Source organism: Rhea pennata, chromosome 2 (assembly GCF_028389875.1).
Source record: "Rhea pennata isolate bPtePen1 chromosome 2, bPtePen1.pri, whole genome shotgun sequence".
Taxonomy (NCBI): Eukaryota; Metazoa; Chordata; class Aves; order Rheiformes; family Rheidae; genus Rhea; species Rhea pennata.
This window is the reverse complement of record NC_084664.1, coordinates 68,942,047-68,968,769: the sequence shown is the minus strand read 5'-3', so window position 1 is coordinate 68,968,769 and position 26,723 is coordinate 68,942,047. Positions and strand designations below refer to the sequence as shown.

The window sequence follows — 26,723 nt, the reverse complement described above, 5'->3', positions numbered from 1 at the left end:
AAATAAATATTTCCTCAAAGCTGCTGTTACGAGCATAACAGCCTAAAGCGGTTGGAGAGGAAAGCATACCCATCAGCATGGAAATTAAACTCCACTAATACTGAATGTGTCAGATCAAGGCTCTTTGGATCCATCTTTCTGTAGGTTATTTAATACTTTGATAACATGGTGTGTTTTGAGTGGATTCCTTGTTGCATTGTCTTGTTGCTGCCCAATACTTAACATGAGACACACAGCAGCCTGATTTACAAAACAGTGGAATGTGCCTCATGTTAAATACCTGATGGCCAAGAAATTTATAGTGGACTCCAGTGGAAAGACTTTTTTTTTTTTTTTTTTTTTTTTTTTTTTTTTTTTTAATCAAGTTTCTGACTGTGAAACAGAGAAATGCTGAGTTCAGTGGTTACTGTAAGAAATTGCTGTTTGAATGAGGGAAGGTTGGGAAGGTTAGAGTTTCTCATATCATTTGCTTCATTTACTCTGTACCTGGAGCTTCTCCAATAAATCACACAGTTTTAATGGTTTCTTTTCTATGTAACCTTACTTTATTCCTGAAGTCATCTTTTCTTTGAAATTAATGAGGTAGAGAAGCAATGATAGCATATAGTCATATGTGTTATGGTTTTATCTAATTATACAAATAACAGAATATGTTTTATTTTTCTGTGTTAGTGAATCTTTTTAACTTTCTACTTAATTGAGAGGAATTTTTAAAATAGTATTGGGGGGAAGAGCACTGGTTTCACAGTTTTTGCAGTATTAAGTCTCATGATTTATGGGTGTTGTCAGTCTGCTAGATCAACAATTATAGCATAGATCAACATAGACCTTTAGCTGCTTTGCCAGCCAAGCGACTGGTTGTAGTGCATATCTGTCTTCTATGTGGCTTGATCTTTACATCTGTAGGAGATGAGCTTTGCCATTGGATTTCCAGCATTTGTTATTTTCAATGAAGACTGCAAGATGCATTTAAAGTTGTGTAACCTTTTACAGTGGACAGACCAAAGGAATAGTTTAATCAAAAAGAGTGTGATTTGGTCTTTTTAAGTGAAAAATCTTTTTTTGATGCACAGTTGCACAGAACCCTTAAAGCAAGCCTTTCTCACAATCTTATGTTTGCAGTATGATGTGAAGAAGTGCACATGCTGGCCTATGGGACTATGATAGATCTTCTTTACCTTAACTATGCTCTCATAACCTCTTTGCTAATTGAAAGAAAAATTGTGCTTAGGATAGAGGCAGTTAAAGAGTTGTGGAACTATTTGCAAGAGTTAAGCCACAGTTGCTGTGATTCCATCTTTCTCTAGGGAATCATGCTCTCCCAGAAAGGGCAACTTCTTGAATAGGAAGGCTGCCTTACAGTCCGTTATAGCTGTGTGTGTTCTTTTCCATACAGCCCTGGCCTGTTGCTCAGGGTTCAGTTGTAGGAACAGTGCCTACCTGTTCCGCGGTAGGAAAACCTGTGGCACAATATGCACAAATCTACCTTATGAATGCAATAAGTATGAGTCCTGGAAATGCAAAACGTATCAAAGCAGATTAGGAACACATGGGGACAGGAGGTATGTGAAGAGTTGATGAGCAAAGGGAACTGGGAGATGAGACTACTTTGAAGGACTGTTGTCTGTTGCTCATGTTCTGTCAGATACTTATGTTTTCTTTACCACCGCTTTATGCCTCCCTCATCCTGCCCTCTTGATGAGGTTAGACTAACTTCTTTTATTAATACAGCTCAAAGTAAATGCACTTCAGTACATTTCAGCCTAAGGCTGCAGAAGTGAAAAAGTAGAGAATGACTTCAAAGAGAAAACAAGGTAGCAAAAAACCCCAGTTGAATATCAAGGAATTGACACATTCCATCTCACATTCTCTCTTTTATTGGCTTCATAAAAATTGGGAAATAACAGGAGGATATAAGCAGTAAAACTAGAAAACTACTAACTAGTAGTTGGTTCGGCCCTGCTTTGGGTGTGAAAATGGAGGTGATTCCTGAAGCTACCTGTTTTATTTCGGTACTATAACAAAGAGATGCTATCTTGAAGAAAGGCAGACATGGTTTCGCTAATATCCTAACATGCTCTGGGCACTTATCACTTAAGTCAAACTCTTGAATCAAGCTACCTCTGCAGGAAAGGCAGAAGGCATTACTGAAGCTGCCAGAGAACGTTCATAGCTTTGTTGCACTGATTAATAGATGGAATTGGCAGAAAACTGGCAAAAAAATAGGAATAAATAATTTTTAGCTGGTTTAGTCCTTGGTCCCTTGTACTGACTCACTCCTCAAACAACCATTTGACTCAGTACAAGGTGGGAACATGTGCATTGAAGCAGGTAAACGCTAGGACTGACAGGACCAATTGCACTCTGAGGAAGACTGTGGCAATTCAGTGAGATGGTGGAGGTGGCTTGATGTCTCCCTGCCACTTAAAAAGACAGCCTAGTGCCATCCTCATTGCTGTCAATGTTTCTGGCCCTTTTATTGCGCCAGTGCTGGTGTACATAGGTGCTGTTGTGAGCTGATTTGCCTCATTAAACCAGCAGAAGATTACTGTGTTTTTCTGTATTCTGATTGGATTATTTTTCTTTTGCTAGGATTGCTTTTCTTCAGTTTAATTAGCTGTATTAGCCCACTGCAAGCTCAGATAAGTGTTAGACCTGACTCAAGGGAAGAATCAAGGAGAGAGGAAACAGGACCTTCCTTTTTAGCAGCAGATATTTGTTAGATTGGCTTAGTCACACATGAAAATTTCTACTCCTGTTATTTTCTCCATAACTGTGTAAATAAGGAAACTTGCGAAGTAGGAAAACAGGTTTTAAGAGAACTGTCAAGGGATGAATTTCTAGCTCTTTCATTGCTATTTTTTGCTATTGGTAAATTGGGGATACAGGGATGATGATACTGAAGTAGTAGGGCAAGATGTGTTCTCTATCTAATATGTTAAAAAGAAAAATCAGGACCTTTACCATGTTAATTGTGCAGTTCACTATTCTGTTTTCTTTGTCTAATATGTTGCTGTTACTCTGTAGTAAGTCATGGAAACAGTTGTGAATAAACTGTTCTATTATGGTGTTTCTTGCTTTATTGGTAATAATAAACAAATGTGCATTTTTCCAGATTCTGTGTGAAAGAGGTGTGATATTGATTTTCAAGACAGGCAGACAGAAAGAGGTGTGATACTGACTTTCAAGACAGGAGACAGACATAAGGAAGAAGAAACAAGGGTATTCTTGGGTTTTTGTTTGTTTTCGTGCTCACTGCTTAGATATATAGGACTTGAGGTTTTGGAGAACTTACAAAGGACTTAAATTCAGATTTGGTACCTTCATGGAAAGTAATTTCACACTCCTCAAACCAGAATGCAAGATTTCTTAAACTATGTAGGTACCATACATTCACCTTGCTTAAGTGGCTTGCCTTGTATCAGGCTGGAGCTCTTCTGATGCAAGGGTGGGATCCAGTTTCTTAGGGCAGCCTTCTGTTATCAGCTATGAGACCATCTTCTCCCATTTGCTGTCCATGGATGTATAAGAGCACACAGTTCAACTCTTCAGAAAAAACAGAGCAGCATCCTGTTAACCGGCAAATGTTAACTGAACTGCTGTCAAACCTCTCTTGAGAAAACTGGTGAGCTGCACCTCCCAATGTACAACTCCAAATGGATCTTGAGTTCTTTAAAGGTATCTCAAAACACAGAGGTTTACACATACTCTTACCAGGTAGAATTTATGTTAATAGGAAAATATGTCTGTGTAGCTGAGTGTCCTAAATATGTTAAAAAAAAAAAAAAAAAAAAAAAACACCATAAAAGGTGTCTGTACAGAATCAGACCAGGAGTTCAGCTCTCCTGCATTCTTGTCTCTGACGATGGCCAGCAAGGCTGGGACCTGCTCCCTTTGTCTGTCTGTCGCTAACAATAATACTGTATGTAGGCTTTACAGGGCAAAAGCTTTCATACCCAGAAAGACATCTTAATGGAGACGCAACTACTTTTCAAATGTTCATGTCTTTTTTTTTTTTTTCCTAACCTTCATTGGGGCCAAACATAGTCTTCCTCCCTCCTACAAAACTTTTTGTGTGGGAAGGTACTGCACTACCGTTTGCTAAAAAGGAGGTTGGTATGACAGCAATGGTAGCCTGTGTACTTAGACAGCAAGAAGTAATTTTATTTCTATCGTTGTTCTCTCTGGACACAGAAAACAGAGAGGCCTCTTCTACTTGTTTGTTCCATCTTCCAAAGCCATATGGATGCAACTAATGCTGCCATTCTGCAGGGTGGTCCTAAAGTTATCTTGATACAAAAGATTACTGCACAGATACACAAGGACTGTGTTGCTCACCAGTCACTTGCCATTCAGCACTGCCCTGTTAGGAAGAGGCTACCAGGAGGATGTGGATCCCTGAGAACTGTAACACCCTTGGTGGTGGAAGGGATCTCTGGAGTTCATCTGGTCTGAACCCCCCACCCTCGCTCAAGAAGGGCCAGAGCAGGTTGCTCAGGACCTTGTCCAGTCAAGTTTTGAATATCTCTGAGGATATAGACTTCAAAATCTCTCTGGGCAACCTGTCCAGTGTTCAGCCATCCTCACAGCAGAGAAGTTTTCTTGTATCCTCACCTGGATTTTGTTTCCTCTCTTTGCTAGTCTTAGAAAAGAGGGACTAACTGTCCAGAAGGCAACTGCTTTCTCTTCCCTAGTTTGCAGATGAGTGCCTGCTTTCTCAGTTTCATTGAGGCTGCTACTTTCTATGCCTCTGATTTCCTGGAACATTTGTACCCTTTCTGATGTCTTCTCAGCTTTTTAAGCTTGATCTTACTCCTAATCAATTCTTGCATCCTGGTTATTCATTCTCCTAACTCCACCTCTTTTGCAAACAAAGAATTTGCTTATTAATTTTTTTTCTTCTCATGCAGCTTCCAGATCTTTTATGTCCCTTTTCACTAATTCATCTCCTTCTCCCTCATTCCACAGTCTGAGTGAGGTTTTATGAGACAGCTGATGTGACTTAATTGCTTGCTGCTGCCAGAAGGGGTGGTTTTGTCAGTGGCTGCTAAGTTGTATCAGTTAGTGAGTTATCTGACCATTGCCAGTTTAGAAATGGCAATCTCAGAAAATAGCATATCCAAGAAAAGTTTTCTGTCTTCTGATTTTGCAGACTGAAGCCAATTGCCCAAGGATTGGAGTCCTGTGTTTAAGAGTGAGACCGTGGTGAGACCAGTGAAATAACAGTGTCAGTCTGAAGCATCACTGTAAAATCTGGCATTGCTGTGGACTGCACATGGAACTAGTGGCTTTTGTTTTTTCTCCAGCTATGTGTTCCCTACACCTGCCCTAGGCTGGGTGTACAGATCTGTGCAGCTACAGGATAAGTTGGTTTAGTGAGCTGATTTTCTGCAAAACTGTCGCTTGGAAAGTAAGAGGAAGCAGGAGCTGGTGAATGGAAAACTGAGCTGTATGAGACTAGATCTGCGTCAGAGGAGAGGAGGAGAACATGAATAATGCTTTTCATAGCAGCTTACAGATACATCAGATTAAGTGTAACATGAGCCAGAACGTTATGCCTCATTCCTCATCCTTGCCTAGCCATCATGCTGAACAATACTTTCCTACCTTGTCTAGTGCACCTGTGATAGCATTTTTTCTTTTGGATTTTCTTTTTTTACGTGGCTCTTTTATCGTTTCACTGTCCATCTTCTGCCAGCTTCTTGTGTACTGCTTGAGAAAGATTGGTTCTACCCCAGTCAACTTTATCACATCAAACTTTTAGGTTCATTCTCCCTGCTGTAGCCAATGATGTGAAATTATATCCTTCTCCACTTTAAAAGCATTTTTTTTTCTCTTTCCATCCTTTGGGTGAGAAAGATGAGACTCTTGGCTCCTGGGACTGTTTCCTGGAACAAGTGGATCTTTCCACAAATAGTAGCTAAGCTTTTCTTCTTTTTTTTTTTTTTATTTTATTTTATTTTATTTTATTTTTTTTTTAAGAGGGCTTTTGGAAATAACTCCAAGCAGCTCAGGAAAGGCTTTTGGGATAGATCATCGTAAGACTTTGGTAAAAGTTCTGAAATGACCCGTTTTTATCCATGTTGAAGGCAGAGGGCTGACTGGCTGGGAATGGGCTCTCTGAGTATGGTGCTGGCAGGAAATACAGTAGCAATCAGGTTCACTGTGACTTTCAAGAAGATAATTTCTGCTAGGGAGTTGTGTCTGGCCGGTTAGCACAGGCCTGGAACATACTTGTAAGCATATCTGGATGTGTTTGTCTAGAGGTCTGTCTGCCCAGTGTTACCTGCAACCTCTGGTTCTGGGAACATGCTACAGAGGATTTGGTGCTTGCCCAGCCCTGGAAGAGCTTAGCAGGTTGGGCTCTGTGTTGCCACGTGAATGCACTTTGCTGAAGACATGCATGTCACTGGCTGGGAGCTGCTTTGACAGACTGATTCTACAGAGCAGTAAGATTTACAACATACCCATCCTAAATATTTACTTAATCTGAGACTGCAGAAAGGGAAAAGAACATTTGTATGTACTCACTGACAGGCATTGCATCTGAAGTGTAGAAAGCTAAGTCAGTTTAGAGTATTGCTGTTCAGCTGTAATTAAAATGTGTGAATACAAAATTATTACATGTATACAGATATTATTTATTTGGAATACTTACATTTTAACTTAACGCTTCAGAACAGTTTCTGAAATTGCTGAGTCTTTTAGTCTGAGATTGTTAGAATAACTCACTTGTTTGGGATTTTGCAGATTGCCTTCATGACCTTGACTCTGTTTCCTATCCGACTCTTTTTTGCTGCTTTTATGATGTTGCTGGCCTGGCCTTTTGCATTCGTTGCTTCAATGGGATCTGATGAGCAAGAGCTTGAAAAGCCCCTCTCCTGGTGGCGAAAGTAAGTCGTTGCTGCAGTGCACTAATACGAACCAATATTTAGTTTCGCAGTTTGAAATAGAGAAGACTGGAAATACTTGATAATATACTTGCCCCACAGATCTGCTTTTCTAATCCTCAAAAGAAAAATACTTATCATTTAACTGTTTTCCTTAAATGGGAAACTAAAAATATCTCAATTGTTTGATTCTACTACATGATCCTAGAATTACAGGGAGAGAAACAGATGATTATCAGTCTTTTCTCTTTATTGAAGATATAGTATGAAACTTCATTGTGATGTCCTTCAATTTCAATAATTCCTATAAATGCCAATTTCATGTTATAAAGATTGACACCGTGGACTATGTCCAGATTTCATATTCTGGATTATTGTTTAAACTCTTTCACCTTAATGTTTGCTACTTTGTGATGAATTGACAGAATTTCTGTTGATTCCTGAAGTCTTGCTTTATGCTTTGGTACTCATTAGTAGATCTTTGTGCTTACTTTGATATTGGAATGACAATTAAAGTCAAATGTAAGCTAGTGTTCACCCATCTGTGAAAACTGCCACTTGAGGAGCAAGGAAGGAGTAGTGCATCACCTCTTTTGTAGAAAACATTGAAACTGCAGGAGCTGGCACTAGCATGAGGGAAGTCGATTGTATTTTGTATCACAGGAGGGAAGTAGTTTGAGAACCGTAGAGGCATGTCACTTGATAACAACATTATTCCAAATTAAATGTAATGAGTAGAGAAAAAATGGATGGCCTTCAATCTTGCATAGAGTTTTCAAGCTTTTAGATTGTCCCTCCCCCATTTCATCTATTCTTCAGTATCACCCCCACTCTCCAGTCTCCAGTCCCTGTGAGTATAACAAATTGTGCTGTTTGTTTACTTTGAACCAATAGGGTGCAAAAAATGTTTTTGTTTCTGTGACTGCTAGATAAGGGGAGAGGAGAAAAAAAAATAAGGAAAAGATAGGAAGAAGGGGGAGAGGAAAAGTAGTAAAGTATTTCCCGAGCTCCCAGATAGTGTATTCTTTGTGCATCCCTCTGAGAATCTCTGCCCTGTGCTGCTCCACTAGTTTGGGTAAACTTGAAACCAAGAATCAGGGTTGTTAACACTCTCAGGACATTACTAGAATGTTTTGGGGGCTAAGTTCTTGGAACGTTTTGCTGTTATTAGAAAACATAATTTTGAGACAGACCATGACTGTAACATGTAAAATCTTTAATTAATTTAGTGGTAAAATAAGTGTCAATTTTATTGTGATTTAAAAGAATTAATATTCAGAAAATAAATGAAATAAGATCAAATGGCCTCTTACCTCGAACATGATGCTAAACTTGCTCGGAAAGAGAATAGAATGACTGTGCAATGTTCCTGTTCTATTTAAGCAGTATATTTTGTCTGTCTACTTTCTGCATGCTTATGGGTTTTATGTGAAGTTTTTCTTTAAAATATTTTATGTCTCTGTGCCACTGTAACTGTTATCTCAACTCTTAACAGGGTAGTGGATGTTTTGCTGAAAGCAATCATGAGACTGATGTGGCTTGCTGGAGGATTCCACTGGATAAATGTAAAAGGCAGACGGGCATTGCCAGCAGAAGCAGCAATATTAACTGTGGCTCCCCATTCATCCTACTTTGATGCCATTCCAGTAACTATGACCTTTGCCTCCATTGTGATGAAAGCAGAAAGCAAAGATATTCCTGTGTGGGGAAGTAAGTTGAAAGATGCTTAATTTTTCAGAAAAAATTACTTAAGCTTACTAGTTATGGAGAAGGGTTGAAACACAAAGAACACTTTGCTATCACATGAGGTTAGACTTTTCTAGGTCTTCTATGATTAATGAATGTTGGCATAAAAAGTTTGGGATGAGTGTATATATATCTTTTTTCCTTCTCCCAAAGGTAAATCTTGTACAAAGTCAAAACTTAATTCTACAGAACCCTTGGCTAAATTTGCAGTGAAAAGGCAACATCTTAAGACACGGCAAATGGAAAAGCAAGTTCATATGCAATTTTTGAAGGTTTTAGAGAAAGTCTATCAAAATCACTCTCTTGGGGTGTGTGGAAGGCTGACTCCCAAATAAATTCTTAGGAATGGTCATCTGTTTCAAATGGATCCTGCCTTAAGGGAGTACTGCTAACCCCTCATGCTCCCCAAGTAAGTTTGTTTGAGGCAGGCTACAAGAGATAAGAAACAAAAGCATATTGTTGTGTTCCCAGTGTTAGCCGAAAAAAAGGTAGGTACCCAAGCTGGTAGTACTGGAATACTGTCCTTGGAGTTATCAGTGCAAATTTCCACAAAGCATTTAGAGACGCCTTTGATTTTGGTGCAGTTGTGCCAAAGATGTAAGAAGTCTTTAAGAGACTAGTTCACTTTAGACTACAAGGAAGAGGGCTTGTAGCAAAAATCAATATGGCAGCATTTTAGAGAAACCTACCATGTTGTGTAGGGACCAGCAAAGTTCTAACAATCTTTGTGTTGCATTGTGTAGATTTTAAGGGTACTGTAAAAGGGTCAAAAGATTTGACTTTGGCCTTTGGCTGAGGGTGCTCAAATGTAGACGTCTGAATAAAAACATTGCTTTTTGTAGCAATTAAGGGGAATGAGGCTGCTGATGTTGACATTCTCCTAAAGTTTCAATGGACAATATAGCTTTAAAGGCATACTTTAAACCAGAAGCTGAAAGGTGGCTGGTGAATCCTGAGTGGTTACGTCTAGAAGCTTCAGGTAGACCTTCTCATCTAGAGAATTCCTTGATACAAAGGTGTCTGTCCATCAAGTAGAGCACAGGCCAGAACTGTATCTAGATTTTAAATACATTGAATATTTGATTAGTAGAGTTTTTGGCTTAAAAGGTGAACATGCGTATAAAAAGAAATGAATCTTTTGAACAAAAAGTATGTAACATGTTTAAAAAAATAAATGTATGCAAACAAGCATAGCTTGAAAACAAAACAAAAAGAAATGAAATAAGTTGCTCAATTTTGAAAGATCTTGCAGAAGGATATGTTGACACTTCTGTATAGATATCTAGGCTGAACTGGGAATCTGCAGTCCAGCCATAGAAGCAAAGGCAGATTTATACCATTTTTCAGCTGACTCACTGACTGCTTAGTAATTGCCAGCTCAGCAAAATAAAAGCACATGTGGAGCTCTCCATTCAGCTCCTCTTTACTTTCAGCTGGACTGTTTGGAGAACTCAAACTAGAGAGTTAACTCCATGCCATGTTACATCGCTAAAATGTGATGAAATGACAAAAATCAACAGAAAGCTATAACAGCTCCCTAACTATCCCACTTAGTAAATAGATGGTATGAAAGTCTGAGAAGAAATCTGTAGGGAAATGGACTTAGTCTAATCCATGCTCTTAAAAGATAGTAAGATATCTTAAAAGATAGTAAGTAAAGATTCACTTTACTAGGGCTAAGATTTCACTTAAGGGGATTTTGTTCATATGAGGGATTTTGCTCACGTATGAGCAAAAATAGTTACAAGAAACCAAAAACTTCAGAACTGCATGTGAGAATGTGATGGAATCTTACTGGAAAAAACAATGCAGTTGAGTAAATTAGTGTTTTGTCATATATTACTGCATTTATTTTATGTCATGCAGCCACAAAAATGATGCAGCTCATTACAAAGTGTTCAGAGAAAAACCATTGAAATGATTAGAAATGTGGCAGAGGTCACAATTGGGATTCAGAGTTCAAAAAGCTTCTAAAACTGCTTTTGTTTGGGCAATAGTAATTACTATAGCGTGTTATTAAAGTGAATGGACTTTAAAAAACAGATAAGTCTCTGTACTGTAATGATTAGAGTTTGGCTTAAAGTTTAGTGAGAATTTGCCAGTAGAGCTAAGTTTGGGGGGGGTTATTTTTGCTTGCTTGTTTGTTTGGTTTTTTTTCTGTTTGAAAAAGGCTTTCAGTAAAACAGCTGCTACTGGCCGTCCTCTGCTACTTTGAGTGGGATAATTCCAGTGTTGTTCTTTATTCTTCTCTTAACATGAAACACCTCCGCTTTCTAAAATTATCATTTGTCTGCTGGTATTTCTTTAGTGTGATATCTACGATATCTGTGATATTTTGGTTTTAGGGTTTTTTTTGAGGGGGTATTTAGCAAAACACTTCAGTCAAGACATTCATGTAGAATTTGTCCCAGAAAGGTCGGAATTGTTTATGTTCTTCAGTTTTTGTAAGTCTTGCAAACTTCTTGTACCAGCTCCAGTGGAATTTTGGAGCCAGCCATTGATAAATCTAACATTGCTAGCTCCTAATTGAGGCTTGTTAGCAGTCTTTTCAGAATCTTCTTAGAGGTTTTGAATAATATATGTGCTGAAAAGACACTGCCCAGAGTTAAATGCATGTGAGAAATCAAGCAGCAAGGGAAAATAATTGCTAAGGATAAGGTCTTTTGTTTAAGAATAGATCTTCATCCAAAATCTCTGAATACATGCAGTAAATAACTTGTCTCTTTTGATGTAATGACTGTATTTATCAGAGCAGTGTGCCTCATATACCAGAGGGACTGGCTGCAGTCACAAAAAGGTCTGAATATTAACTGGCTGCCAGGATGGATTCCAGAAGCATTTTTATGGGTTTCTGGAGCAGCTGCCTATATTATGGTTCTCTTAGTTTGTCAGTCATGGAATATTAAGTTTTTGATTCACTGGCAGTTTTAAGTCCAGATGATTGAAAGCCTGTTCTTTATGGAATTAGAATTATTCCACAAGCGTGTATGCATGTGTGCACACGAGTACTCTGTTGCTTTCTAACTTGAAGACAGCTCTCCTGGACCACAAAATCCAATTCCTGAAGCAGACTTGAGTCTCATGACTCCTTCAGACAGCTTCCTTCTTTATGCATTTGGGGGGAGGGGAGGAGAAGGGAGGAGCAAAGGGGAAAACTTTTGCTGTGACAGAAGAGTTATGATCTCTTGAGTTAGTCATGAATGGTGAAGAAGATGCCCACTTGATGCACACAGTGGTTTAACAAACTGGGGAGGAACTGCTTACCCAAGGCATAAATGGATCATCACAGAATTGGTGTCTGATGAGTAGGGAGTGGCAGAATAGGCTGGGCACATCACCAAGCTATTGAAGTAGGACATGTCTTGCTGCACAGTGGCTTTCAGTGTTTTCATAGGCTAAAGATTCAAACTTCAGTTGACTTCTTTAGTATAAGCTGCAGAGCTCAAGGAAGATACCACCTATGAACCTGTCGCACTTTACATTGGCTGAATAAGTAATGACCAGTTCATTCATCAGCACAGATCCTTACTGCTTTGTCTACTGGACCACCATTTGGGGTCAGAAGAAGCTCTGCACAAATTCTAAATCCTTACACTTGACTGCCTTATTTTTGTATGGTAAAACAGCCTAGTTATAAGTTATTTTTCACAGTTGAACTGGTCAGTGTTAGGTCAGCGATACTTCTGTATAAATGAAAAGGGATTTTTCAGTAAATGACTTTTGTTGTTCTTTGTTTTGTTTGTCTTTTAGATCAGCTTTTGTGACTTGAACTTTTTTAAAATAAAACTTGAGCTGATATCTAAGTTGAACTTAAAGCAACAGCTATGCACCTGTAGCCTCAGTCTGTGAAAGGAGAGAGGAAGTTGGTACCTGTGAAATGGATGTGGGGATATATTAGCTTAAGTCTGTGAAGGAGGTAGTTTGTAAATGGCGGAATACAGAAGACTATAGGAGAAGGGAGAATCATAGCATGTTGAAAAAACATGTTCGGTTGAGGTCTTTTCACTCATAAGTAAAGTTATGATATATTGTTCAAGCTCCTCTTTTGAAGGTGCGTTGTAGGTCTGTCTTGAGGATCACAACTAACAGACATGGAATAAGTAATTATGTGTGAAGAAACCAGATCACTTCCCCATCAGCTCTAAAAAGCTAATCCCCCAGACTCCTACCCTAGTGGTTCTTGGGATGGGAGGGAGGTATACTTTACAAAGCACTCAAACGAGAGAACTATGTTGAGCCATAGGTCTTCAGTGAGTATCTCACAATTAAATACTCCCAGGATCCACCAATATTGTTCTCAAAATCGTTTCCACCTTACAGCAGGTTTTCTCAAGATGTCACACACTTCCTCTCTGTATACAGTGTAAACCAGCAGCTTACAATGCCACTGAGGTCACCAGCTTGAAAGCCAGCATCACACACTGTGTTGGCATTGCCAAGCATATCCATTTCATCCTTTCCTTAAAATTTCAGTTTCAAAATCCAGTGTTTCCTTCAAGGTGTGAACACCCAGCCCTTGCAATACTTCAGATCTAAATCTCTTCAAGAGAGATCCTGTAAGAACAGCTGTATTGTCAAGTGTATGCTGTCATATCTGTGTTTTTAGGTATGTTTCTATTGTTTAGATTGAAATCCTGGACTCTCGTTGACTTCTACTCTAAATTCAGTAGCAACTACCCTTTCTTTAAACTGCTGCTGGAGTATTAACCATCATCATTTGCCTTAAGCATCCTGGTTAACACCATTCATGATAAGTTACAAACTATGGTATATAGGAAACCTGCAAACCAACATAGCTGCCTTCGTTAAATAACCGTTTAGAGTGGCAGCAGAAAAGCTAAAACATACAACCAAGCTCTGAGACGGGTATTGCAGGCATAACAGCAAACAGCACCCTCAGCAATATGAAGAGGGTCATTATGCCGCAAGAAGTCCTTCACGCTTTTGAAAGACCCACCCAAATACCGCCTAAGGATTTACTTCGGTTAAGACTAAACAGAACGTTGATTGTATATCTCTCACTGCTGACCTCTCCTTGTCCTGTAGACTGTACATTTCCTGCCTCTCTGGGAAAACAACTTTCCCATTAACACTGCCTCTGCGTCACAAATACTTAACATCTTTTCTATTAGGTGGTCCAGCTGGTAAGTAATTAGTCAGACTTAAAGCAGTATTTAGCCTTAGTGGTTGCTTCAGACTTGTTGAAAAAAGCTTATTTTTTTGTGTATGATTGTACTCCAAAAAGATATTGTCACTATCTTTACAAATCTCACACAGAAATAGCCTGACTACAACAATACTATTGCCAGTAGTGCAAACAGTTGAACTCTAACTGGAAAAGATCCACATTTTGGATCCTGTGGCCTTCAGAAGATGTCTTGTAAGCCCTTTGCAGATTTCCCGTCTTTTCTTTTTTTTTTTCCCCATCCCTCTCCCCCGCCTCAGTTTTATTATTGTTACTGCATTAGAAAACAAGAGAGATCAAACTTTGAGAACCTGTCTATATGAGTAAGGCAGCTCTTAAAACAAGGCCTAAGACAGTGCTCTTTTTAACCTTTGTTAACATTCATGTCTTTAAGACCTAGATACAAAACATATGAGGTGACAATTGCTGTCAGAAGGTGGTCCATATTTTTTCCCATAGTAGGAAAAATAAGGGAATGAGGCCTGTAAATAGATATTCCACTTTAAGTTTACCTGTATTACATGGCCTACCTCCTTGTTAACTGACAATAGAATCAGTTGTACTGAGATCTGAGCTATCATCTCGGCTTATCAGAGGAACGTGTACGATGGGATTTTTGGGAGAGAGGCTGGGTAAAAGCCTCATGTTCAATATTCTCTACTCTTGCAGCAGATTGGTCAGCTCTGTTTGTTGTTTCTACAGGGATGTGTAAAAATGTCACTGCCTACTCAAAAAGATAAGTGGAGGGGCATATTTTAGAAAGTGTTTAGCGCTACACTACTTGTTGTGTTCCCTGACTCCTTATACATCAGCTGCAATGCTGCCAGTATAGTTTTATCTGCAATATGGTTGTAACTGTCAAAAATACTTTAAATGGTTTACAGTAGCACTTTGTTATATCATGTGTTGAGTATCACTTTAAGTCTTGATTTGAAACAAGGTTTCCTCACCCACGTTTGCCTGGAAATAGAAATATGAAATGCCATCTAATTTCCAGTTATCCTGAGGTAAGTTCATTGACACTGATTGTATGTATTCAACTCATCAAGGAAGAACTTTATGGCTTAATGCATCAGCTGGTGCTTGAAGCAATTGCTTAAAAGTTATCGTTTTGAAATCAGTTGGAACTGCTACTCTGTAATGAAGGAAGGTATTACTGATTTCCTGCAAGCTCTGTCAAGTGGGCTGTCTTGTGCCAGAGCAACTTACCATCGGTTAGCTTATCTGTCACAGCCTGCATCCTATCCTGCAAGGCTTCAGGGTTCATTAAGTTACTGGCAATACTGTGTGAAATGCAGATGCTTGCCCAAGAAGGTGGAGTACAGCATGTGTCACCTAACTTCAGGACCTCTTGTGATGAGCTGAAATTGGGGATGAGACTTGACTAGGTTAAGTATGTCTGAGACTGCTAGAGAAAATCTCTAATGATGATACTCACAAAGTCAGTTTTGTGAACTAAAGGATTGTCTATTGCTATTCACTAGACTTTATAATACAATTTTTAATTTAAGGATGCTTTTAATGGGGTGAGAGGAGGTAGACAAGGACCTCTTTCAGTATCTCTCGAGTACTTGAGCTGTGGTCTTAGCTACCTGGTTAAAACCTCTCTTGGACACTTGAGAAACTGGTGAGCAGTGAAAACAAAGATTGTTCTGCTTATTAAGCATATTGCACTATTTTGCTTGATTCCTTTGGTTGCTCAATGTGCCAAGTATCTAAAGCTGTTTTAATGCACATTGCTTTTGGCTCCTGTCCTGAGTTTGCTCTAATTCTGCCTATTCCTTGCTTCATGTACTACCTGATAGTACTCATTCCAGGCTTCCTTATAATTTTACTTGACTTATGACCACAGAAAATATATACGTATAATTTCCTTTGCATTTTTACTGTTTGTCCTCTGCTGATTTCCGCACAGCAGTAACTCCAATGGGCCCACGATGACCTTTGATATTCCCCTAGCAAGCAGTGTTCTGTAATTAATGGCCAAGAGCAAGCATGTAGGAAAAAGTACAAGAACATGGTATGGTAACTTCTTATGTACTGTCCCATAGGCTTCAGCAACCTGTGGTTTGAAAGTAGTATTTCAGAGGTATCACTAGCCAATTATTTGGGAACTTGCTGCAGAGTGGAGGGGATAAGTTTCATAGGATTTATTCAAGGATTTCAGTGAGTGGAAACTCCACTTGGGTATCACCAGCTGGTGTACCACCAGCAGCTTTTGCTAAGTACAGAACTGTTACTTCATATACCCTGTTTCTTTTTTTTTTTCCTTTTCATCTTAAGCACTGACTGATCCATTAATGTAGGAAGTGTATATTTTGCGAAATTGTATGCATTTTACAGCTAGCATCAGTGAAAATATTCCACAATAGTTTGAAATATGGAAACTATATTTTGTATTTCTATTTTAGACAAATAGAATAGGTAATGATTCTGTAACTCTTAAACTTCAGAAAAGGATGACAAGACAGTAAACTAATGAGAAGGTATTTAAAGACCATCTGCTGAAATTAAAGCCTGAAGCTTGAGAAGGTTTATTTGCAGATGCTTCTCATATAGTGCTTTGACATTCCAGAAGAGTTGGATATGCAATTTAAAATTTTATTTTTAAGTAGCCCTCGGTTTTCTTGAAAAGTGACATGCATGGAAAGGGTACTGTGGGTTCCTTTCTGACTCTTGAGCTCACTCCATTTTGTCTGGCTATGTATACAAAGTTTGCCACTGAATCAGGAAGAGAGTGCCTGAGGTCTAATTAATCTAGTATCATAGAATCAATAAGGAGAAGTCTCAGACAGTGACAGCTGAGCAAACTTGCTTGCTTTTTCTTTTGATAGTGCTGATTCCCCGGAAAAAAATAACACAATCTGTGTATGGAATGTTTCTGATAGCCTGCAGTGAGGCTAAGCTGCTAGAGCTGTCAGAAGAGGTAAAAAGTCTAGAAGACAGTGGCAGTTCCAGAACCACAGCTTGTCTTTTGGAAGCACTTGCCTATGGAAGTTCCTGCTAACTTTATTTGGAGAGCTTTTCCTGTAGATTTTGTCATGGGAGGAAATGGCCTGTTAGTCAGCCCCAGCTGCTTTGTTATAGAAAACTAGGCATAATATGTTTTAAGGTGTATGTGTGTTACATGTGTATTGGTCTGTTAAAAATTGAACTTGTACAAAGTGCCAAAATTATAAAAAGAATTTTCCTCTGCAGGAATCTATGAAAATAGTTCAATAAAGCTGGAATAGTTCAGCTAAAAACTTCAGTTTGTAGTGTAATCTAGTAAAGCAGTCTTTTATGTTTACTAAAATTTTTGTCTAGAGGAATACTGTGATAAAATGCAAATCTTTATTTCAAGCAAGGGGGGAAAAAAACAGTTTTTTCTTCTCTCTCTCTCTCTCGCTCTTCAGCTCTAATCAAATACATCCGTCCAGTGTTTGTATCTCGGTCAGACCAAGATTCTCGCAGGAAGACTGTTGAGGAGATAAAGAGACGTGCTCAATCTGATGGTAAATGGCCACAGGTACTGTATACTACTACAGTGTGACAAATGAATATTGGTATTTGTAGGCTTTGGATGTGCAGTTTTATCTGTTTCCCTGTAGGATGCCTTAGACAGTTTATAGAGGGTTGCATCACTTCCCCCCCCCATCTCCTAAAATATGCAATGCAAGTAGCTTATCTGCACAAAACATCTGTAACAGCAACTGTTCATTGCAGTGTGTTGCAAAGGTGGGTATCGATAAATACATCAGAGTTCTATTAAGTGTTATTAAATGGACAAACTGCATCATTTCTAGGAAATACTCTAAGAAGAAAATAATCAGAGGCTTAGTAGAATACCTGGGGAAGTATGTGTTCTTGACCTTATTGAGGTTTTGGCATATTGCCATTGTCAGAGATAGACCCAAGCAATTAATGTGTTCCAATAAGTAGAGTATGCTTCTGCTGGAACAGGTGTTGAGAACACCTCTGAAATAAGCAACTCGGGATTTTTTTGTTTGTTTGTTTGTTTAAACCCTGAAATATGACTACTTCAAATGCACCTTGGAAGAGAGTAGTGAGAAGAAATGAATGACTGCCTCAGGGTCTAAATTTTCTGTATGTGATTATTTTGAAAACTTGAAGCATTCTTTTGGAGAGTTCTTATTAAGATAAAACATTGCTGTGCCTCCGGCTTGTTATTATACAGAGTTTATGTCCACCTATTGGATTACAGAACTATTATACGCAATTTGGCAGAAAGGTATTATGCAGCTTTAATATCATGACTTCCATCAATAGGTTTCAAAGAGCTTTAAAAAGTACATATTCCGATTTATAGATGAAGAAACTGAGTTTCAGAGCTGTGGTGACTTCCTGGAAAATATCCAGGAAGCCTGTACTAGAGTGGGGAAGAAAACTGTGTTCTAATTCCAGACCACTGCTTTGTCCCCTTTCAGCAGTTCTTGGGTTTTGCTGGCCAAAAAAAAATTTTTTCGCAATCTGATCTATTCCTCTGAAGTTGGTTTAACTTGAGGATTTTTTTCCATATTAAGATTCTGCTTACATCTTTGCAGCCTCTATCATTCTAATATCTGTGCATGTGCCAAGTATTAAATGCAGAAATAAAATAACAATCTTCTTTTTCTTAGCTGTAAGTAGGTAGCTTGGGAGGAGGAGTTTTGGTACAGAACAAAAATGAGTATGATTGTGTTTTGTGTGGTGTGTTTTGGGGGGGTGGGGTTTTCTTTGGTTTTTTTTTTTTTTTTTTTTTTGAACGAGCACCAAAACTTTCTGTGAAAGTTTTCTAGCACTTGCAAAATTTTCTAGTCTTTGTCAGTATTCTGGTAAAGTAGAATTGTTATCAGAGGTCAAGAAAGAGGCAAATTCCCATATAAAGAAAAATATTTTGACTAATTTGACAGAACTTTGCTTGATTTCTTCATTGAGGACTATTCTTTGCTTTAACTTGGCTGTTTTTCCTGGAAAACTTACTGTAATCTGTTAAACATATCTCTTCAAAGATAATGTTATTAATAAATCCACATGAAATTTATTTCTTAAAAGTAAACCTTTTTTTCTTTTCTTTTTTTTTTTTTTTTTTTTTTTTTAACTTCAAGATAATGATATTCCCAGAGGGCACTTGCACAAACCGATCCTGTCTAATTACATTCAAGCCTGGTAGGTATGATGCTCATTTCTCTGTTCTCTACAGAATGTTCTTGTATCGTCAGCTTTTAAAATACCACTTGCATTGTAATTTGTTTGCTGTTGCAGAAGTTGAGTTAAAAAATCTTGCAGTAGGGCAGGAGTGGAGTAGAATTTTTCAGATGCTGCAGAAGGGATGTAGTTCTACTATTACGCAAAACTTTTTGGTTCGGATAATTCAGATTTTTTCCCTTTGGCTTCCAGGATTCATATGATATCAGTGTCTACCTTCTAAGCTGTTTTTAGTTAGTACTGCTGTTTATGCTTATCAAATAAGTATAAGGTGAATTGAGCATTTTTGCCCATGTAAGCTGTGTTTATAATAGGAAGGATTGCTAATTCTGTAATATTTGATATAAACTCACCTCTGTGATGTAAGTAGGGAGATGGTGAGTGAGCAGGCTGCAGTGAAGGTCAGTTCTGAAACTGCTTTTGACTCTCCCTATATTTCTGCCTAGCTCATTGAGTTCTAGTCTTACTGTGTCTTGTGTTGCTTGCAACTTGCATTTCCTCATTGGGATTTCATGCAGTGAGTCAACATTGTGTACCTTGCTTGGAATCTTGGTTGTGGTTCATTTGGCTGATGGAGTCTCTGTATTGTGTCCTGAACAAACGTTCAAAAAGTCTTTACTCACTCTGTGTCAACTGTTACCTTTTAGATGAGTGAGTGATGGTTAGGAAAACATCCACTTCTGTCATTCTTTAGTCTCTTTCCATCTGAATCCTGGACATGTGTTGTAAACCTGCTTGAATTCTTCATTAAAGTCCTGGTTTCCTGTTCTCCCTCTGTTCCAAAGACATTCCAGCCACTAGATGCCATATGCTTTCTATCTCAAGTCCCCAATGTGTCTTTATCTTCTACTTCACTGGTCTAGCATATGCTGCTGTTTGCCTGGACTGTCTCACTTTTCCTGCTGGAACCTGCTTCTGTATCCATCCATTCTCCCAGAAATCCTTTGCCTAAAAATTCTTCCTTTGTATCAAAGGACTTTAGATCCTTATTCGAGTACTAGTTTTCAGAATGCCTTTCACCACTCTGCTCATGTGGCCGGCATTCCTTGTTCTTGTTGTACCGTTTTCCCTTTCTGTGTTCATGCAAGCTAGTCATATAGGGTAAACTAGTTAGTTAGGTATAAGTGGTGGTGGTGTCATTTACCATTCAGTCAGATTTTGTCGTCTTTGGACTCTTTCAGAAGTTATTTAGGCCGTTGTTTTTGGAGACTGAACAGAAAATGCCACTGGGCCAAGAACCAAATCTCTGCAGGATCCCTAGCAGGCAACCTTCGTTTAAAGATATTTACACCCCATTAAAAGTTGTTATTTTTACATCTTTGCAATTGCTGGTTTCATAAAGCAAATGTAATACTGAGCATACGGTATACCTATATCTTTCAGTTCTAAATTTTAATAGGAATATTATGTGGTGTTTAGTAAATAGTTTTACTTGTTTCATATGGCTATTTTTTTAACCACACTTTTGTTTCTAAGAGAAAAAGATGTGCTCAAAGAAATATTGAGCAAGATAGTTATCATGCATACCAAATCCTTGTGCTAAAACCAAAAAAAAAAATAGCAAAGGACATCTGTAGATCTTATGATACCTATTTATTAAAACCATAACTTTATATAAAATGCAGTAATACTTCTGTACCATAGCACTAGTACAATACATTTTAACTATTAGATTTTTCTTTGTCTAAGAATAAACAAGCAAGCTCTTTGGGGGGAAGTAAGGTGCAAAAAGAGGAAAGAAATTAAATTCATACCATTACTTCCAAGATATTTTATTAAATCAGTGTTGCTCAGCTAAATATAGAGAACTTCTTTTGCAGAAGAGAGCTTAGGATCTTCACCAAAAAACTGTTGACCGCTGGCAACGTATTGACTTAACTTTCTTGCGTGCACTCCTGTTTCTTTCTTTCTTTCAATAATCGTTTGGTAATTAGTTTAATAATATTGAATTGAGTAATCCAGTTAAATTTGGTACTGGGGTACGACTTGCATTCATGACAGTTTATGTAAGCGGTAGAGGATCACTTAGAGAATGTAAATAAGCATTGTTAGTTGCTTATCTTCTGAAAAGGTGGATGTATGTTGTCACTCTCCAGTGCTTGTTTTTCTTCTCTTTTTTCATGATTACTTTTGAGACTACTTTGAGATCTTATTCTTTCACTACCAGTAGTATTTCATGTTCATATTAAACCATTATTGATATAGTCTTTTCCTTAATGAAATAAATTCTTCTCTACCAAAGTGTGCTTTAAAGTAATGACAGGTCATACGTGCCTTTTAGGAGCATTTATACCAGGAGTTCCTGTACAGCCAGTGGTTCTACGTTACCCAAACAAACTGGTAAGTTCAGCTTGTTTCATAATTAGTAATAAGGGCTATTTAACTTTTGTTGTCGTAATGCATTTTATTCCACATTCATTTTTGTAACCTTTTTGGTTAGATCCTTAGATTTAGAAATCTAAAAAGCGTTAAACTGTTTTTTTTGCATTGCTTAAGCCTCTAGCAGTACAAAATTGACTTAAATTGGGCAGTTTAGATAATTCTGCTTTTTTAAAGTTTCTCTTTCAAAACAATGTTCTGAAAGTTATTCAGGCTGTTACAAGAAGTATTGTACATTTGCTGAGCATAAATAACAAGACAGAAATGTCATATTCCCTCTTGGATATGTGTTCAGAAGTGCTCCCTGTCACTAGGCTGTGAGCTGCAAACGTTTTCTTACCATCATGTATTGCTGGAAGATGCTGCTGTCTCTGAGATATTAGTCAAAAAATTACAAAATTTCAATAATTACAACGTTATTGGGAAGCTCATCATCTTATAAGGTCATTTAGGGCTTGTTTTCCATTGGCCGTGCACTTGGGTAAGGAATGCTAGATGCTAGCTACTTTGAAATAGTCCTTCAATATCAATTGGGTTACAGTAAAATACAATATTTAAATTAGACAATTGTTGCAAGTGCTTGGAAAGATATGAGCAAAGCTCTCCTGATCTAGGTCAAGATCAAGCATACAGGAAAGCAAAGCAAAGGGGTTTTTTGTTTTGTTTTGTTTTTTTTGTTTAACTGACCTGCTGTAGCTACTTCTTTGTCCTATTGCAGCAAGAATCCTGTCTTTCTGCATTCCTAAGTTAATTAGAAGAATATGCTCCCTAGCAAACTGTGCTAGCTTTTATAGTCAAATTGTTTTTCTTGGATTTGTTTTATTTTTGAGCCCTCTGAGGATTACTTTTGGGTTCTATCTGTCTCCCCCACCACCCTTATTGAAATTTAAGTCATTTTTGGAGAAGGTGGGAGGATTATCAAAGATGAAATAAAGGCTGCCTTGCCTGTTTGGTGATGTATATTAGATCAGAAGATCATGTTCTCTCTTTCCTTGACTGGCCTGTTAACCACCCCTTGATGTTAGAAAGAATGCAGTTATCTCTTGGCATCTGAGTGCTTATGTTTTAAAGTGTTTCTATCCATTGATCTTTTTGTCAACTGATATAAAACATATGCTTGATAAAAATTCTTAATGTTATTGGGTGGAGCCCACCAGTGTCTCTTAATTGCCATCACACCTGATCTCAATTAACTTGTTTGTGGTAACAGCCCTCAAAATTATCTTTGAGGATATTGTGGCAAAAATTGTAATGTCCGTTATATTTGCATAGTATTAAGTATCATAGCAGATTGTCAGTGTTTTTTTTTTTTTTTAATATATTGAAATTGTTTCATCTTCAGGGAAACAGATCCTTTTCTGTATTTTTTATCCTTTTTTCACCTTTTTTGATGTGCCAGTTTAAAATTTAAATTCACATATACCTCATATCACAATATACAGTGTTACTCTTGGTTAATGTTACACTTAAAACAATGCTAAACCATACAAAGCTATGAAACATTAACTTTGCAAGTATCTTCAAAAATATATTTTCATACTGAAATGTTCTTATTGCTTATAGTGTATAATATGCAGTGTTTGTAAACTGATATTAAATGTTCCTAGCACTCTATTAACAGAAACCATGTTTTACACGTGGAAGTCATTATAAACCTTCTATGAAGTTCATAAACTTTTTTATGTTTTTGCAAAATGTCTTAAAAGAAACTAAGTGTTTATACAGATGTCCAACAGAGATGACCTGAATGCATGTAACCGGTAGAATAATTGGCCCATGCTTTCCCATTCTCACTACTTATAATAATCATAAGACTGCTATGTTTTCAGTGCCTTGATGAGTCACTTAATGCCTAAGAATTTCTTCTACTGACATTAATGAGAAAGGAAAATAAAATAATTGCTATTCATATTTGACTTCATATTAGCTCAGGGTCTGCAGAAGAGATGTAGCTAAGTTGGAGGAAGGGAACTTGATATGATATATGGAGGTTAGATTTGGTTTGGTTAGGATGCATTTAAGAGGTAGTAAGAGGAAAGGGTTGGGGAGAGAATGTTGTCTTTCATAACCCAAGACTGCATTTCTAGCACATCTCTTCTTTCTCTCTGTCTTCTTTTCTATCCTGTTTAGCCAGTGTATATTCTAATTTTAGGTTTAGAAACAGATCATCGTCTCTTAACCAGTGGACTCTAGGTACCCATTGTGTACAATCACTCTACTGCTTTCATCTTGAACTGGGTCTCTGTCATACCTTCAGAGCTCTGATTTCCAAAACAGAGATGAGAATGTATGTGTGCACCTGTCTGTTTCAGGAGGCTTCTGGAGATTAGAGCCTGAGGTAAAAGTAGTAGCTGTGTGCACTCTTATGTGCTTGTTACCTTGCTCTTGAATGTAGAAAGTACAAGGAAAAGGTTTTGCAGAGATGGACAGCTCTCATGTCTCTGCTGGAGAGCTGTTATCTATATTCCATATATAAGGAAATGCTCTAATATGCGGAGACATTAGGTTGTACAGCCATTCATTGTTTCACTAAGTTCCTTCATTGTGCACATAGTTTTTTTCCTTTGTCTGAATATTCTGAGTGTAGTAGTGTGTAAGGAAGGCTATAAACCTGTCTAAAAATTACAGATTCTCTTTGATTTTGGTGTCCAGTTAGTTGCACTACTTGATACGAGTTTTGGAAGCACCTGTTCTGGTTCAGCCTTGGGGTATTAAGGATTGATTGGTTGTGTTTTTACATGCAGATTCTTATTCTGCTGCAACATTGGCTTTACATTTGAAGCTTGGTGTGATTCTCAGTATCTTCTCGCATCAAATACAAATTGTGTAGAAGTTCCATATCAAAGAATTTACTATCTAGATACAAAAATTTCATAGCATTGTAAGTATGCTTTGAAAGTAAGCAATGCCCATAAGCATAAGCTGTCAGCTGTGATAAATACTGTGATAAAAACTGCCTGGAAGCAATCCTGTCTAACATGCTCTAGATGACCCTGCTTGAGCAGAGGGGTTGGACTAGATGATCTCCAGAGGTCCCTTCCAACCTCAACCATTCTGTGATTCCGTGAAATGCGAAAGGCGTCTAAAGTAGGTACAGAGAATACCACTTTCCAGTTTCTGCTTGTTCTTTTTATCATGAAAATATTGGATACGTTAGTGGGAGCCTACTACAAAATATTTCTGCCTCCTGCAGGACAGAATTCTGGTTTCTACAGCCTATCATTTATTCTTCATCTATGCTATGTTCTAATGTTCCAGGTGAGAAAGAACATGTATGCCTACTGTGACATTAGAGTTGGGAGTTTCTCACAGGGATGTTATGTGGCATAGTCAAGTTCCTCGTATCAGAGAAGTCATGGCAGCTGGCCAGCATGATGGCTAGGATTATGAAAACATTCTCACTGTTCGGTGGTCCAGCATGGTACTTCTATAGTGCTACCACTTTCCCCTTCCCCCCAAATCTGTCTCTTCTGCACTGTTGCTATTTAGGAAGCTAATTCAGTTGAGTGTGTGTAGCACTGTGCAGTTGTTCAATATGGCAGACTTAATTGCTAATTAAAGAGATTTTTAGGTCATCTTGTACTCCATGAACTGGCTTTGTGAATGAAAATTTCTTGTGGAAAAACCAAAGCGCCTGATGTGTGTAGTTGTAGTATCATCAGGACAACAAAATTGTCAAAGCAGCTTGTTTAACAAAGCATTTATTTGGGTTCTACAAGACCACTAGATGGAGAAAGCTATTTTCACGCACCGGTGTTAATTGCTTGAGATGGAAACCCTCTTTTTTATGATTTTTTTGTTTCATTTAAAATAATTTAAAAGTCAAAATTTAATTTTTCAGTAGTCCTTCATGATATATTGAGCTTTTTCCAAGCTGTTGTTCTGCATTAATCATTTGCACTTTCTATGGATGTGTTGCTTTCATTTTACTTATGACAGTCTTCTGCTCTAGGAGGTAATAAAAATGTGTTAAACATCAGTTTCAAGATCTTGGCACATACAATCGCCTGAACTTTGTAAAATGTTTTTGGATGGTAGTATGGAACTAAATGAGAAAATTTATAGTAGGTTGACAGAAGTATCTCTGCTCTTTTAGAAACCTAAATTTCATGAGTCCTCCTGTTGTAATTCCGTTAATTTTTACACTGTTTTCCCAGTTGATCAGAAAAACAGCTTGGAATTCATTTTGTGGTTTTTACTTTCTTGCCTCTATGTACAAATCTAGTTTCCACTAAGTATTACAGGTTTTTTTTAAACACTATTTCTTAATTTACAGTTAAAAATATTATGGCTTATGTGGTTGACTTCACTCTTGTCACTTATTTACTCCTTTCCAGATTTTTCCTGCTCATGACCTCATATTCATAGCTTTCATAGCTATCTGTTTACCCTCTCTTAGTGTTTTACACATAATTCTTTTTTTAAACAGCTCATAAAAAGCATTGTCAGTCTCTTTCAAGATGCAGTAGAAATTTGTTTAGACTTCAGGGGTAGTTGATAAACTTTAATTTCTGTATGGTAGAATGGAGAGTAAAACTCATACCAGGCATCTCCTGTTCAGCTTGTTCAGCTCTCTGGTTTGGGCAGGATCATAATTCCGGATTACACCAAATATTTCTACAGGGCTTTTGGATTTGGGATTGTAGATCTGTTCATCTTAGCTATCCAAAAGTGCAGCTGGTCTTGCTTCCAAGTAGTTTGATGGTTTTAGTAATACTAATCTTATATCTTAGTAATAAAATATCTACTAATCTTATATCTAGTAATCTTATAATGTACCTTTGACTCTTGGATCAGGTAGATGGATGCATGCCCTCTGTGAGAAAAGGGAATTGGAGAAATGTTTGAGGTAAGACAGATAAAGTCTTACTGGCTACAGTGATCCCTGTCAGTAAGGAGGACCTCTTTGGCATTGTCTCTGTGGGTCCAAAATACTTCAGAAGTGTCTCAGAGTGTTCCTATCTGATGTTGGGAGATCCAGGGGACCAAGGTCCAAGGGTTAGGGACACTAAGAGATGCCCTGTGCAGCTGGGTGAGTTAGAAAGTATTCATGGACTATACATCTGAAAGGACGTTGGTTTATGGTAAATAACTTCATTTTCCAAGAAGAACAGCATTTGAGAAATCCATGTATCTTTGTGTTCTATGACTTTAGATATTTTGTGGTTAAGACCTGGATTACTGGGTATTTCTTAGCTTCATGAAAGGTAGGCTGATTCCTACTATAGTTGGCTTACTCTTAATAGGACTATGAACTTTTGCAAATAGAGCATCAAAGTTTCCGTGAAGGCATCATGCTCCATACTATCTATAATGTAACAAAAGTTTAAAGTACA

General features: G+C 37.8%; 1 protein-coding gene across 1 annotated transcript in view; it reads left to right on the top strand.

Moving 5' to 3' along the window:
* Positions 1 to 26,723, top strand: part of LPCAT1 (lysophosphatidylcholine acyltransferase 1) — a 60,111-nt gene that overhangs the window by 1,328 nt on the left and 32,060 nt on the right. Inside the window, 5 exon segments of the mRNA XM_062568500.1 lie at positions 6,751 to 6,893; positions 8,386 to 8,600; positions 17,217 to 17,329; positions 18,909 to 18,969; positions 21,290 to 21,348. Coding sequence (XP_062424484.1) covers positions 6,751 to 6,893; positions 8,386 to 8,600; positions 17,217 to 17,329; positions 18,909 to 18,969; positions 21,290 to 21,348 — 591 coding nt within the window.